The sequence below is a fragment of the Lonchura striata genome, chromosome 3 (assembly GCF_050655825.1).
Source record: "Lonchura striata isolate lonStrDom1 chromosome 3, ASM5065582v1, whole genome shotgun sequence".
In the NCBI taxonomy this organism is placed as follows: Eukaryota; Metazoa; Chordata; class Aves; order Passeriformes; family Estrildidae; genus Lonchura; species Lonchura striata.
Genome location: NC_140705.1, coordinates 31,446,105 through 31,462,816, shown reverse-complemented (window position 1 = coordinate 31,462,816; position 16,712 = coordinate 31,446,105). Strand labels below are relative to the sequence as shown.

Genomic DNA, 16,712 nt, shown 5'->3' with positions numbered 1-16,712 from the left:
TAGTTAAATACTCCACATAATTAAAGAATATAAGCAGCACATTTGTAATTTGAAAAAAGCTAAAATTCAAAATAATGTATAAAAGTGTTTTTTGAAAAAGCTTTTCCAATGGACACTTCAGTAGCACTACTAAAAAAAAAAATGCATTTTGGTAGAAAATGTACTACAAAAGAAGCTGGAGGACCTGGAATGATGCAAGTTAATTTTTTTCACCTTGTAAAATAATTTCGTTTGTGATGATGGAGTCCTCTGTGAAAGTCTTATTGGAAAAGAAGAAACTGAGCAAGAGAAAGGCACAGTGGCACATTTACAGTCTAAGAGAAACACCAGATTTTGAATCCTAACACGTTATTTCTCTCTGTAAATACACTTCACATGGAAGGCAAAAACATCATCCAAAAAGGTAATTATTATGGGGTTTTGGGAGACAAGGACAGATAGACATAGTGCAGCTGTCAAGTCCCCCAGGCAGCTCACTGCACATGATTATTTAATAAAATTCAGAGAGGTTGCATTTATCATCACCCTCCTACTGTTCCTTGTTGGCTGCACTGTTCCCAGCAGAACAAAGCCTTTGTTATACTCTGAGCACAGTGATTTCAGCTGAGCTATTTATTCACTGTGACCTATTAGGGCTCACATGATCTACTTGCACACAAAAGGTCCCTAAGAAAGAGAGAGAAATGACCAGCTCTTTGGGTTGCTGGAAGAAAAAAAACCCAATGTGTTTGTCAAAACTCTAATACTGATAGCAGCCAAGTAGTTTCTAAACCACACTACCATAGAAAAAATTGTGTCTATGTAAAAAATATCTAAAATGGTCCAATCCACTTTTACATGCAGTAAGCCATGTGAGAAGATGATATTGGTGTATTTATTAGAGTATGTTTCCTTTTAGATGCACGAGTTTAGAAAATGCTAGTGAAAAAGGCTTAATGTATTACTCACTGAGATGTTGTAAGGAGTCTGCTGAATTCATTTTTGATATACCCAAAATAAAACAAGGGGAAAATAAGATCTGCTGGCATAAAAACATAGCTCCTTGTGTTTGCAGACTTCTGAAACTGCACAGTACTAATAATGCTACAGGCTTATAGGATAAATTCATTGATCAGAAAATAAAGTTTTAATCCAAAATAAACTCAAAGCTGTAACAAAAATTAAGAAAACTTCTTTGACAGCGTCACTTGAGGAGTGACATGGCATGCCTCATAATAGTGGTAGCTTAATATGTCCCACAAAACATCCTCAAAAGGAAAATATACAGACAAGTCTTATGTATGTGTTATATGTACAACAGCCAAAATAAATCTGTTCTCAGAGGCTGAATCAGCAGTTGACTGAGAGCACTGCAAAGTGGGGTGCCATCTGAATCTGACATGAATATAATTTATTCAAAGCCATTCCACTTCTATTTAATACTTTCACTTAAAAGGAATGTGAAAATAAGGGTGTTCTCAAAAAATGGGCTCTAATAATACTGAATTAAGAAAGCAGAAAATCTTGGTAACAAGAGTAGTATATAAAATTATTTTCAAAAAATTCATAATGCAAAAACCCACAAGATATATGTCAGTAAAGGAAATGTGGTGGTAGTAAGCTGAGAAGAATTTAAAAAATGCTAAATAAAGATGGAGAATAACCAGGTAAGCAGTAAGTCAACAGAGAAAGATCAGCAATTATTGTGCCCAAGTTGAATTAAGTAAAAAATGTTATTGACTTTCAAAACCTGCAATGTTCATATTGCCATGAATTATTATGAGTGCCATCTGTACTGTATAATAAGTAATTTTCTACTCTAATGTTATCCATGATACTGATAAAGCTTCTCCTGGATGAATGTATCAAAGATTTTGCTGAAAATTTAGACATGGTCTAGTAAAGAGCAAATTGTAAAAACTTGGTCAGTATTTTCCACTGGAGACACATTTTCCTGCAAGACTGACATTTTCCTATACATTAAGCTTGCAATGAAGGGAAAAAATTACTTGTAGCACTCCGTATCATCTGATAAGGCAGCAAGATGTCAATGACTCAAAGTCCCCAATTTCTAGTAACTGGTGGGGGAGAGGGAGGAGGAATTTACACTGGGCAGAGAAGAATTTACTCTCCAGAAATGGACTATTGAATACACAATTAAGACATCTAGATCTTGAGCTTTTAACCCAATACAGAGTAACACATCACCCTCTCCTGCCCCCACCAACATTACTTACCATTTGTAAGCACTGCTTACTTACTGCATTAGAACTTTTTCCATAATAATAATAATTTCTGTAATAAATTTCCAAAGGAAAAAAATGCAAATAACTTAAATAAACCCCATTAATATAGATAATTATGAGTTTCATATATTAAACATTTGTTGTGATGTGAATAAAGTATTTTCAATTCACTAAAACAATCTAAATGTTTCCATAAGTTAATAAAAAGCACACCTGTATTCTTCCAAGGAGTGAATGTTCATTAGCTTCCTAATTAAAAGACCGACACATACAGCTGAACACTGAGAATTACTTTAACGTGCTCAAAACTGCTTAGTCCAAGTTCAGTTTTTGATGTGAATGAACTCCGGAAAATACTCAACATGGAAAACTAAATGTCAAAACACACAATTCAGTTGCAGGCATCTTAGCTAGCATCCCTGACAGCTTGTGTGCTAGGTTCAATCTCAGCAAGAGAATTGTGTGAAATCCATAGGTTTTTCATAAATACCAGGTAACTGCATTGTCATTTTCACAAAACTCAGTTTTGCAAGAGTCATAAATTTTATGGTTTTGAAATGTTATCACCAGTACCATATTTATACATGTTTTTTGCCCTTATTCCTTCTCCATGTGCATACAGAAAGAAATCACTATCTTGCTTCTGTGCCTAGGAAGTTACCTTGATAAGAACTTCAGAAAAAAAAAATTTAAAAACCCAAAATAACACACTTTCTATCCGTGTTTTTGTGAAACCTTATTAACAGCCAAGATTAAATGTGCATTTACCAAAACCAGCAAAACGCAGCACATTTCTGGATTACCATTTACAGGGGTGTTTTTAAAGTCAAAACTTGATTTCAGCAGCATTAGAGATGACAAACACAAGGACACTGATCACTCATTAAGAAGAGTGGCTATCCTGCCCTCTAATTAAAGCATCCCTGCCGTATGACAGGGCAGCACTCACGGGAGCCCTGTGCAGCCCTCGTGAGAAAGATCCAAGTGTCACCTGAAACACTTTAGGCACCACATTAACATTCCTTGATAGAGTGTATCTGATAAATCTTTTAGCGTATCAAATTTGCTGCGCAGGCTGTGGATTTAACTGGCTGACTGCTATACTTTCTTTGGCCACACAGCGTACTCACGGACACACGAGAGATTTTATACAGCACAGAGTGCCGACAGCCTGCCAGCCTTCAGCGCCGTGAGTTCTGTACGGCAGGGTGCACCTGCGCTCGGTGAGGCGTTGAGAGAGGCAGCAGCCCGGGGTCCGAGCGCACCCAGCCCGCCGCGCCCCGCCGCACTCACTTGATGACCGTGCCCTTGGCGCCGCCCGCCGTGGTGAGCATGACGCGCGAGGTGAGGCTCCCGCGCAGGTCCTCCTCGTCCAGGCCCAGCAGGGCCGCGCAGCGCTCCAGCGCCGCCTGGCTCCGCGCGCGCGGCGTGCAGCCCCCTGCGGACACACGGCGTCACCTCCGAGCTCCGCGGGCGGCTCTCGGAGCCCGGGGAGCCCCCTCAGACAAATACCAAAATAGCGCCTCGCCCGAAAGCTGCGCATGGAATTATGGATTTCGAGAACACTGTCCGGGCTGCTTGTAGGTGCTAACCCCTACAAACTAACTCGAGTGACTTAGAACTTTTGAACTTGGATGCTCCTGTACCCTCCGGGCTCCCTCGCTATGCAGCAGAAGTGCCTGCTAGAGCAGACTCCTGGCACTTGGGATTTTTCAGATAAGGCTCTGTACTTGTCCCGGGCTAACAGCCGAGAGGTGCCCTCCCTGCTGCTCTGCGCCTGCCTTGGCGCCAGGGCTCGGCCAGCCGAGAATTCCAACTGGAACACCACCCGCTTCAGTAAAATCCAGCACTTATTTACGTGTATTTCCTGTTGCCTGCTGTAGAGCAGCAACAGAACTTTGGGGGTCTCTGGTCTCTAGTAAGAGACTGCCTGCAGCAGTTCAAAGACACACAAAATGAGGGAAAAACAAAACATGTATTTAAAATTTAGAAGTCCAATGCATTCATTTATATTTTAGAAGTTCCTTTACATTTTAGAAGATCTATACATTTTATTTATACATTTTATCTATAAATGTTATTTATTTTATTCCAGAAAAAAAAAATGTGTCTGAATTTCAGTATTTAGAGGACATAAGATCTCTGGTGATGTTCCTTTCTCTAAACCCTGACTTCCCTTACCATCTGTGGTTCCCACTCTTCTCATTCATTTCCTCCTCAAACTCACATTTGTGCCTCTTTCACTGTTCAATCTTGTCAATGCCCAAGTCAGAACTCACAAAAGGCCCCAAGAGGTAAGCTCTTTGGGAAGCTTACTGGTTTGAGCTACATGAAGCCACTACCCATCTCTACACCTGCATCTTCCCAGATTCATTCTCATTAATCATGTTCATTTCTGTCATCTTCCTGAACATGGCAACAGCATGAACTGACACTGGGGGGGTTCTCATTTGATCTACACAGTAGAGAGAGGAAAAAATAAAAAAAAACAAAAACAAAACAACCCACCTCTGTGCCAACCCTAAGCTACCCACTTTGAATTCAGCACTGGCCCTGATTTGACATGTGGGACTAGAGCCCATCCATGATCTCTACTGAACAGAATGTTTTGTACAGTACAGTGCTGATTCTGTACTTGGGGTCAGGAGCTAGTGAGGTTAGCACTCATTTAATTCATCATTCAGAACACTTTAAAATGTCCTTTGATTGCTCTTTGAAATAACTTCACCAACACCTATAAATACTTGAAGTAGGACCAGGAGGAATCAATTTCACTCTGTCTTGCAACTCAAGATAGACCTACATGTTTTCTACAATAGTTGTATTTGAGGTACATTCAGACCCAGAGGAATCAGTCCTTCAGGAATACATGGACTGCAGGTCTCAATTTAGAGAGGCTGACTTCTGTAGTAAGGTAATAAGGACAATTCCCGAATCATTAATTCTCCTTCGTCAACCTTCATGCACATTCTGCAATTAAGTCCCAACTACACTTGTACTTGTGAGCAACATCTTAAAATTAGGAAGTTATATTTACCTAAGTTTTTGCTGAAACGTTTGTTTTTCACCTCTCAAAATACTAGCATGATGTTATTTTTGGAAGCCAAAGGACATAATGCCTTTCCTTATAGGCGGAGTTGCTAATTTCTTATGCCAAGATCTTTTTGTGATATTACAGAGAAGTTGTACTTTAAAGCTATCATTAAAATACAAAATGGCTCTTTTCTTTATATTAAACTTTTCACTGAATAAGTTCTTGAACAATTTCAGTGAAACATTATGTGCTTTCAGAGCATGTAAAGAAGTACAACTTTAAAACAAACAAGTAAACTTGACTTCAAACTGGGGTGAATTAAGACTGAATTACCCATGAACACAAAGATGCTTTCAAAAGCAGTAATTCACATGCAAAGGGAATGTCTCTAATCAAAAGGCGTTTTCAGTATTTTTACAAAAAACAATTTCTATTTCATCTAACCTGAAGTACTCCCAGCTTCCTCAAAATCAATATTTCCAAGGTGAAGAACACCAGCCACTACTCTGAAAAGGTCAAGTTTTTCTTCATCATCCAGTCCAATCTTTTTCATGGCTGTGCACATTCTGTTGAAATCTCCATGATCATCTAACAGTGGATCCTTCAAGGAACCTTCTTTAAGATACTACAAAACAAGAAAAAACAAAAATTTTATATAAGTTCTTTAAAGTAAATGCAAGCAAATATTTCCAGTCAAGAACCAGTAATAACAAACAGCATACAAAGCATGCCAAACTAAGTAGAGATTCGAGTTCTTCATACAATATAGGCTTCACAAGAACCTTTATTTATTTTAAATTGTTGATACTTGGAAGCATGATATTCAAACTTAAATTTCACAGCAAACTTCGCAGAAGCTAGAGAGAATGTGAATGCTAAAGACAGGGGAATATGAGATGGTGAGCAGGGGAAAGGAAGACTTTGGCTAAGGGAGTTATTGGAGCATGTAATACAAAGGAATCCTTCTAGCCCTAAGCAGCTGGAAGAAGATGGAGGTCCTTGCAATAGGATGACAGAAGGACGGGAGTACAAGACAAATCAGAACCAGGAAATTTATCCCTATTCCAAACAGGCTAATTTAGAGAAATGTACTAGTTAACTTCTTGGTGTCATTAAGAAAGAGAAAAGTTGTTTGCAGTGGTCTATGGCTTAGAAGAATACTAGCTATGTTCTGAAATATTAATTTAACATTTTGCTGATTTTTCAAACTTAAATACATTGAAAGCTATTTTAGCTGTAAACCAGTTTAAATAGTAGAAAGTAACACATCTGCATGCAATCAAGAAACTACATGAACATGCACAGACTGAGCTACATTTTTACACGTTTTTAAATGTTTTCAATTAAAAAGAACAATTAACTAAATAAAAGCCTTGCTAATGTCAAATTAGCTAACATGATTTTTATCAAAACAAAACACCACATGCATCTGAAAAATTCACTTCACACAACATGTAGGCACATCAATAACATTAAACTACATGTTTATTAGGTAAAATGATCACCTCATCTTCCTGATAAGGAAAACACAAAAATAATTGAAGTATTAATTGACTATTCCAGCTACTTTTATTCAAAAAACAATCTTAATATTTTTTTATAAAATGACAGCAAATACCAAACTTCCAATTTAAAAACCTAAACAAGGCAATATAATTCCTGTGTAAGCAGCTGCAGTAGGTTTAAATATAATTTAACTTTGATCCTCTATTGAGCCTTCAAATAGATATAGCACTTACATATAAGTATTATGGTACCATATGTTCTGCTAGTCCATGTCATATATATTTTCAGAACTATTCTCTAAGTATGTTTTAATTTAGACAAACATTTATATCAAATCAAGTCTTCTCTTATTTCAAGTCCATCAGAGGACAAGTTTTATGACAACACCCACCTGTAAATCATATCAATAATAGAAAATTGCACAGGTTCATCTTCCAGAAGAAAAAATAAGGGAATGTTGATACTCAGTGCCTACTCACTACAATTCTTCATGAAAGACAAATTGGGTAAACTGAGGCAAAATTCCCCAATGCTAGCCTATGTGCTTGACAAGAATGAAGTATGTATCAGCTTCCTACCTCACAGTGATGTCAATTAAGTATTTTTGTATCTGGCTCTTCACCATCTCTGATTATAAAAAACAGCCTACATTTAACAACAGAAATCAGGACTGCATGTTCAGTGTTACAATAACAGAACCACAAGAAATCCAGGGGCAGACTTGACAATGTTGACTTGGGGAAAGGAACTATCTATACAGTCTCTTGTAGTGAGCACGAGCTTCAAGACCAAGTTATGAAAGAGACAGCATGGCCACTTGGTGGAATGAGGCTCTAAAGTTATTGTTATATTTTTGTCAGATATATATGTAGCTTACCCTCCTACTGAATCACAAATATGGATTTGATTAATATTTGAAATACCTTCCAGCTACACAAATGTGAATTTCATACTTTGAGTAGATGAAAAATTTATTAGAGAACAGAGTAGAAGTTCAATTAAGTGTTTTAACAACTTCCAATTCACATATACTATTAATCCAGAACAAATTCTTTAGTATCCTCATGTGAACAGCTCAAAGGTTTAAGTTCTACAAATTCTGGTAATTCCAGTTCTAAAACATGTAAACATGGATGGAGCAAGAAGGTATAAATGTTTTGAAGCTTCAGACATTCATCCAGGAAATTCCATGCTCTGGCATAACTAGCAATTAATAGCAAGGGGAAAACACTTTTAAAGTTCACTGAGGAGTGAATATAGACATGGCTAGAAGTGAGGTTGCACTATTGATTTACAGAACAGTTTGGAGCATCATTTCAAAACTCCAGGTAGTAAAAATGTCTCCATAAAAAGTATTGCTTCTGACGTATTACTACCACTAAAGATTTTTTAAAAGAAAATCACAAAAGTATTAGATTTTTGTTTTCCACAGAAGACAAGTAGCATCATTAAGTGTTATGTTATTATAAGAATGAAAAGGGAACCATTTTATATACACTATTCCATTTGGGATTTTATGATGCATGTTAAAATGTATTTCTAGGACTGAACTCCAAAGGAGATTTCTGAATACAGCAGCTTTGAGAGTACCCTCTTAGACCTATAAAGATGTGCAAAATGAACATTTCATTCCACACTATAAAACTGTAATCACTTTCAACTCTATCTCCATTACTTAACAATATAAACTAACTAAAGATAAAAACATACCTCAGGACTCTTGCGATTTTGCAAAATCTGCTTGTCTGTTTCTTTGTTAGCAAAGAATCTGGTACAGCCTCGATTTAAATACTGTAACAATAAATAAGTGGAAATGCATAGTTAAAGATAGAAGTAAGAAAAATATATGCTTTTATTTAAGACTTTCCCTACACAGCTGGATTTAACTATTTGATACAGACAACATGGTAAGTGCTCATAATTAATTCCGCGGAAATATATTTATTTTCATCTACAAAATTAAAGAACTGCAACAGTACCAAATTTCTATTGAAAGCTTCTTGATTTTGATAACTAAAATACTTTTTGACACAATGGCATATTCATTGAACCACACAATATTTTCTTACTTTTTGATTCTACTAAACCTACTCAAGGAGTCCAGGATTACAGAAAAGACAACCAAAGTTAGGAATCAAAAGAATTAATTTTCTGGCCTGTATGTAATATGAAACTACTATTTTTTCCTCACCAAATATTTCTATAGGTAATAGGAGATATAGTGTATTAAAAAGCCTGACGAATATTTAAAGTTTACAGCATGGTCTAAACAGAAGCTTTATTTCAAATCTGGCTTCTGATATCCACCTCATGTTGTATAGTAATTTACAGTTCAGTAAATCAGACTGAATTTAGATTTAAATAATTACTGTTGCTTTCAGCAAAATGGGATCGTCAGCTTTTTCTTTTGTTCATCTGAATGTAAGAACTCTGTCCAAAAGCTTGGACAGAACCCTTTGTCTGAAGGAAGTGAACTGATTCTTTACTCTTTGATTGAACAAAGATGCTTTCTAATAGGTGAACACAGACAATTTTACTCTCTGATTAACATTTACATGCGAAATTCCAAAACCCAAAATATTCTTCAAAGCATTTCTAACAGCAGAAGAAAACTTGGTGACAAATTTAATATTAAAACAAAGTGACAACTGTTCAAAGATAGGTTGGTTTTTAACAAAGTACTGAAGTTTTCTTTATCAACCAGTAAGAATGCAAAGCACAGCATATTTTAAACACAATATATCCCTGTATTGCAGCATTAGTAACACAATCCCAGGAACTGGTGATGAGAAGTGAGAAAGGTCATACCTTTCAAAAAGAGAGCGTGGAAACTTATCTGACAGGTTGAGAATGTGAACCAGCATGGTATTAAATGATAACCTACATAAAATACATTTAATCACAAGATAATGGCTTTCATTTGAAAGCTAAAACCTTGAGTAAATTTATATTTAATAAATTAGGGAGAAGTTATGCTTTTAAACAGTCTCAAGTTATCATACAGTACATCTAAATATCACTGTACTTGGGGTTTGGTTTGTATGGTTTGCTTGACTTTTTTTTTAGTGAGGTGAAACACACCATCACAACTTCAGTGACCCAAACATAAGGCAATTTGACTTCTCTTCCTGAAATATAGATGAGAAAGAAGTTCAGCTTCTCAACCCCATCTGCTGTTCTCCAGGTACAGAATTACTCCAGGTACAGATTTACTGTGCAGCTTTACTTTCACAACCATGTAATTCAGTCCAAGGCACAAAGACCTACAAGGTTCAGGATTTCCTCATGACCTTCAATTTCTGAAAACTTCTGCAGGGCAACCTAAAGCACGAGCTCCCAGGACTGCACACTTTCATGTGGGTTGTGCTGGAGAATGGGTGTGTAAGAAACCTGCAGAACTGCAGGGCTATTTGCATAATCCTTGGCAAAGTAAATTCTTGCTTCCCTAGGGAACCTGCAGGGGAAGGATGAACTAATATAGAGGTCATGGCCATCAGTGTTGCTGCAGTCCAGAGGACAGGTCAGGCAGGTGCAGTGAATGCAGTGTCTTGGTTTACATGCCAAGAGCAATGTGTCCCTATGCCATGATGGCCAAATGGATGGGGAGGAGATTCCAGGGGATCACTTAAGTCAAAGGGAAGTAATCCCAAGAATTAAAGAGACTTAAGTTATCCTTTTTCTTTTAATAATGTTTTGCTTCTTTGAAAAAGAAGGAAAAAAAAAAAACAAAAACATAAATTTGAGGTGGTCCTATTTCTAGCAAAGGGTACTTTAAAGAAACCAGGTTTGAGTCTAAGAACTCAAGCTGGCCCTACTTTGCACTTTGACTTCATAAGCCATAAGGCTCGAGACAAGGGGAGCCATAGAGCCAATGTAAAATTGTGACTTAAGGGATGAGCTTTTCTAAATAACAAGTTTGAGGTTTCTTATTAATATCTTTCTTATTAAAAAAATAGTACTGATAGGAAAATACTGATCAATCATCAAACTTTGCCTTGTGTAATATCACAGTCTATTATCAAAAGCTTGAAAGATGACATTTCTATGAATTCTGAACCACACATGCAGTCAACAAAACGTGGTAAAAAAAAGTGACACAAGTGTTCTTAGTCAGAACCATTTTATGATGAAAACTGAAGTAGCAAACAAGAACAAAGAACACAAAAATCATCTTGACAAAAGAAATACAAAATTAGGAGGAAAATTATCTTTTACAGTTTTGTTTTCCTAAAAATCTCTGATAAAGTGGTACTTGATGGAAATTCAGTGCAATATGGGTAATAAACTTTAAGAATATTTAAATTCATTTACAAGCTTACAAAGATGAAAATTATTCTAAGGTATTATTTGTTTGGTTTTTAATTAAAGATAGCCTACTTTAAGGGAGAGAAAAACACCGCGTTAAATTTGTTTAATTTAACATGCCAAGTGGACATTTCACATGCAAGGAACTCAGAATTCAAATACTAACTTACGGTAAAGCAATAAAATCCTTAATGGAAATTAATTAATTAATTATTTTTAATTAATTAATTAATTAATTAAATTAATTAAAGTGCCTGCTATAGTCTTAGTAGAAGTCAGAAAAAAAGTCACCATGTGATAAGGCTGGTGTAACTACAAACTCTTTATACATGAAATATGCAAGAAAATGTCCTTTGTAAAAGAACTCAGGCTGTTAAGTACTGTCCTGCATCAGCTTGATTTTATGGTTTTAAGTCTGACCCTGACATGTACAACCTTGGGTTCTCTCATGAGCAGAATCCTTGATTTTTAAAAATCCCCAAGAGTGGGTAGGCAGCATATTCTAGAAATAAAATCTATTAACCTCAAGACATAAATTTTAATGGAAAAATGGCTGCACAATAAAAACATGTACTTGAAAAACTGTTCAACATTTTGGCTTTAAAACATACAAGAGAATACTGCATGGAATAACTGCAAAGTAAAAAATAAAGTTTTGAAAACTAGTTCCACATTTTATAAATATAAATGGTGTTGGGTGTTCTTAAGTATTGTGTTTGTTGGGTGTTTCGAAAGAAAAACTTTCCTTCTAGGGAATGGAAGCAGTTCTTCCTTAATAAGCATCAGAACATCAAGTTTCCATCACACAGGTGAGGACAAATAGACAAAATATAAAAAAAAACAAATTAAATATTTAAATAAATAATGTAAGATCTATGAAGATCCCTAGGAATGCCTTGAGAAAGTAAGGAGACTTGTCCTAGAGTACTGTCATGGGTTTTAGAGAGCAAGATCATCTTGGTGCTACAGTACAAATGTGCAATGTACACAATGTGGAAGTGCAGCTCTGTGCCCATTTCCTGGCTCATCCATAAGGAGAGACTGACTTGGCCAAGCCAAGAGGCAGCAGCCGCCTGTCTGGTGACCAGTGCACCTTCCCCACAGCGAGTGCACTGATTTAGGTCTCGCCTGTGCAACCTCCCTTTTGCATAAAACGGGTAGGACATTTGCATATTTAAAGTTTCTAGCCCTCTGCTGAATTTTGATAGAACTGAGTACAAAAGAGAAAGCAACAGATAAGCACAGTCCAAGTTTTATTTAGAAATCCAAGTAGGAAAGTCAACCAACAAAGAAAACAGTCAGCACAATAACTTAATTCTTTGTTTGCAATGTTTCTCGTTTAAGATCAAGGAAGTTTAAAGAGATGACAGTCACTTAGTTAGTGTTCTTGTAATTCCACACTGTTGTACTACAAAACCCTTCAAAACCCAAGAGATTTGGTCTGCGTATTTTAGGAATACATAAAATTCCACTTCTGTGATGTTCTAAGCCAAATATAAGTCAAGGTATGGTGAGAGACAGAAACAAATTATAGAAACACAAGCAGAGAACTAACTGGTATTTACCAGGAGATTTGATTTGCACTGAAGAAATTCACACTTTACATCTCTGGAAGAGCCCATAACAACATTACTAACAGCTGGATATGCAACAGTACATTTTCTGGGAAAGCACAAGTTCCTCAATTTTAAGACAGAGAAAAAGTATAGGAATTCTTCCAGTAAAGAAAAGTGCGAAGTAACTTTATTCCAAGATCAAATAGATTTAACAAAAAGAAAATCTGGGATTTTTTACCAGTACAGAGTCTGTCAAAGATAATAGACAGAGATTTTAATGTGATATATATGAAAAATCCATATATGACAATATGTCAAGCTTTACAAATACTGACTCTGCTACTCACCCTAAAGTTGTCAGGAGAGCTTAAATATAGCTTTTCCCTAATGTCTTCTGGAGCGCCAGCACAAAGCCTGTAAAAGATATGATAATTCCTCTCTTCTTTGCCTTGCACACAGATCCTAGATTTCTCCAGAAGGTAGTGTGACACAAATCCACCAACCACTGAGTTCTAGGAAGAAGAAATATTTTTCTGATTATCTGAATATTTCTAGCATTATTTAAGATTCAGGTTTTCAATTTTCTTTTGCCTGATTGTGACTCATTCAATAGAAACTGCTCCAAAGAAAATTAAAAGCTATCTATACTTAATACATATTAAGCCTAGGAAAAAAAAACATTGCCTTTACCATTACTTCTCTCGCCAGCTCATGTATTGTATATACATACACTCTTCTTAAAAAGAAAAGTCTTCTTTACCCCAAAAAGCAGAAATACATAGCAGAACCTCAGGAGTTACAGTAAAGAGCATTGCTACAGCCATCCTTACACTTTTTGTATGACAATGCTATTACAACCTTCTTTAGTTGCATTTCACTGAGACTCTTGTAAAATTAAAGGAAGGGTTAAAATTAGAGTACATATTTGGACAACATCTTAGGCAAATTAATTATGACAACATTTTATTTTCAACACTTGCACTTCTTTATTGAGAAGGAATTCTGACACAGATTTTTGAGAGCTATTTGTTATCTGGCCTACGATAAAATTCCCTGTGCCTAGAGAAATCTTAATAGCAAGGAAATTCCTGAACTTAATGCCATTACAGGAACTAAGAAGGATTAACTGAGACACAAATTTGATTGCAGTTATGCAGTCATTCCCTTATTCAGGAGATCTCAGTCTGTACTCATATCACTTTGAGAAACCAGACCTAAAAAGGTTACCACAAAGTGAGTTGTGATGCCTTGTCAAAAAGGGGCTCAAGTAAACAGGTTGATCTTGCAGTGGAAAGCTGAAACAAGCTTTGAAGCAGTTTCTGAAGATACTCAGAGGGCTATTTGCTTCAGCTGAAGTAATTCAATTGAAACACCACGTAAGTGTTGATGGGTAGATGGACAGACATGAATCCATCATCAGATCATTAATTCATAATTTTAAGAAAAAATTTTGATCCTTTCAATAACTTTATTAAGACAAACCAGACCAACAGATAAAGTCTCTCTCCCCACAAAGAAATTTGGTTATTTATTAGGTAAACTATTAACAAAAGCTCTTTGGAAAAGACTGCAAGCTCAAGACCAGAAAAATGAGCTTTAAGTGTGCAGGAAAAGAAAGAAATTCTTGCAGTTGGTTTGTCCTCAGTCAGAAGGATGAGGAAGTATGTATGTAATCTCCAGAGAACATCAACAGGAGTCTTCAACTTGGACATACTGACCAACCATATGGCCATCCTTAATTGTGGAATGTCTGTATACATATACCACCCAAACAAAACTACACCTGAACAAAGAAAATTTTTCTTAAGATACACAGTTGAATAGTATTTCTATCTAAAAACCAATTCCTTTACTTCTGTCACACATAGATTACTATGTAATGTCCCAAAAATTCATACAAATACATTTAAAAAGTGTGAAGTCGAAATACATTTATGTCTAATACTTGACTTACACTTACTTGAGCATTAAAGGAATGGATGAATACCTAACGGCAAGTAAGTTAGTCTTCATATGAGAAGACTCACATATACCATGAAGAGACCCATTTGTAATCTTTTGTTGGTGGAAGCTATTTTCCTACTGAGTTGCCACTGCCTTCCAGTAATGAGACAGTACAGTGTGGCTCTGGTTTTTCTTTCAAGGTGACACAACACAAATCGAATCTGTAAAGTAGGGCAGTGGCTATTTGCTGCAAGACTAGTAAGTCTGTTCACCATCCTGCCAGTCTAGCGTTTCCATTATATGGCAAAAAAGGCATCATTGGTTATCTGCAACAAAATTCCAGTACCTTTTCATTGAAGTGAATTTCAACAAATTTCCCAAAACGACTGCTGTTGTTGTTGCGAACAGTCTTTGCATTTCCAAAAGCTTCTAATAGAGGATTTGCTGTTTAAAAAAATTAATTTTTGTAGTGTTAAAATTCAGTCAGGAAACTACCAAAAAGAAAGAGAGAACAAATATAATTAATCAGGGAACTTATTTGGAATAAGGTTTGAAAATCAAAGGAAAAATATTACCTATTAGGAATAATATATTTTGCAAATTACAGTGGATATATTGTGGTGGAACATAAAATTAAGTACTTAAGTGTCTTGTAACACTGCAACGTACTTGAATCAATACTGCAAGAAATTCAGAGACATATACCAAAAGTTATTCAGTGATGTTCTTCTGTAGGAAGTGGGTAAATAACTGACACATAAACTACATGAGACAGCACAGAATTTGACACTTCCCAATTATTTATTATTTATGAAATCGAAACTACCCACTTATTCCATAGACAAAAATGCCACTTAAATGTCACACATGCAATGTACTAGACTGATTTGGAAATTAATAAATACAGTATTAGAAAAGTGTGTTGATTTCAAAAACCACTTAACACTGTCCTTTCAAATTAGGTCAATTAAGTGACTGACTGATTTTGTTTTTTACTGGCTGCTGCTTTTTCAGCATGTTAAAGCCCATACAGAAAGAGTGGCAGCAAACAATCTAATTCTCATATCCATATATGTATACACTCACACAAACATTGTGCACAGTTTAAGCAGTTTGAAACTGCTTATTAGTTATGAAATAGAAGGCCTCTGAAAGACTGCTTTTTATTAGCTTTGAAGATCAAAGAAAGATAGTTTACTAAATCACATGAACAATAAAACACTAAAAATATCTGAAGTACTGGAAACTAAGTGAGCAGAAACACAGATTTAAAACTTCACTGACAACCATTTAAATATCTGCTTCTACAAAAATTAAAGAATGAAGGAATGACATCAATGCTTGGATAAAATATGGATGATAATGTATCATGTAATAGGACATGAGAATTAACTTTTTGTGGTTTGGCTGTATTTTCATTTTTTTTAACAATTAAAGTTCATAAAAATGCAAATCTGACTTCTTACAAGATCTTTGATAACTGTTCAGGCATTTTATGTAATATGAAGTTTTAAAGAAAGGATTATGAATAAAACCAAATTGCACAAAGTCTTTCAGCTAGGCTGAAGGTTCCTCTAGTAAAAAATATGCCACAAGCATATTCATTACAATCATGCCTAAAAACCGTCAGAATTCATGCATCAGATGCTGTTCTAAATTAAAAAGCCCAAACGCTTTCAGGAATATCTACAAGTACAAATCAATTTGAGTCAGGTATTATCCAACTCTTGCCCACTTTCTGAGTTCCTTTAGCACACAGTGGACTTCACTAAGGAACTGGTTTAAGCAGACCTACAGCAACAAGAGATTTAAGCCTGCAATACTTCTCTTGAATATATAGTTCAAATTTGAAAACAGGAAAATGTAAAGCTAAAGTAAATTATTTTTTTAAGGAAAAGACACAGAGTCAAGAAATTTCAAAATAAATTTATTCTATGCTATAGAGGACTAAAACTGATGTATGAGGAATTATTAGGTTAGCTGAGGGTTGTTTGCTCTTCATATATTTCTATTTTCTCAAAAAGCTATTTTCTGTTCAACTTGGAACTACATACAACATTGAAGAGGCTAAATGAGAAGGATCAAAAGTCTCTCTTAACCTTGTTTGGGAATCTCTTGTAAAGATAGATACAGTCAAAGTGC

General features: G+C 35.7%; 1 protein-coding gene across 7 annotated transcripts in view; it reads right to left on the bottom strand.

Moving 5' to 3' along the window:
• MYO6 (myosin VI) overlaps positions 1 to 16,712 on the bottom strand; it is a 103,243-nt gene that overhangs the window by 39,734 nt on the left and 46,797 nt on the right. For all 7 annotated transcript variants that reach the window (XM_085576413.1, XM_021553596.3, XM_021553605.3 and 4 more), the window contains exons 8-12: positions 14,917 to 15,014; positions 12,974 to 13,138; positions 8,476 to 8,556; positions 5,704 to 5,884; positions 3,519 to 3,663 (exon numbers count right to left, since the gene is read on the bottom strand). In XM_085576413.1, the coding sequence (XP_085432539.1) occupies positions 3,519 to 3,663; positions 5,704 to 5,884; positions 8,476 to 8,556; positions 12,974 to 13,138; positions 14,917 to 15,014 (670 nt within the window). The remainder of the gene's footprint in view (positions 1 to 3,518; positions 3,664 to 5,703; positions 5,885 to 8,475; positions 8,557 to 12,973; positions 13,139 to 14,916; positions 15,015 to 16,712) is intronic.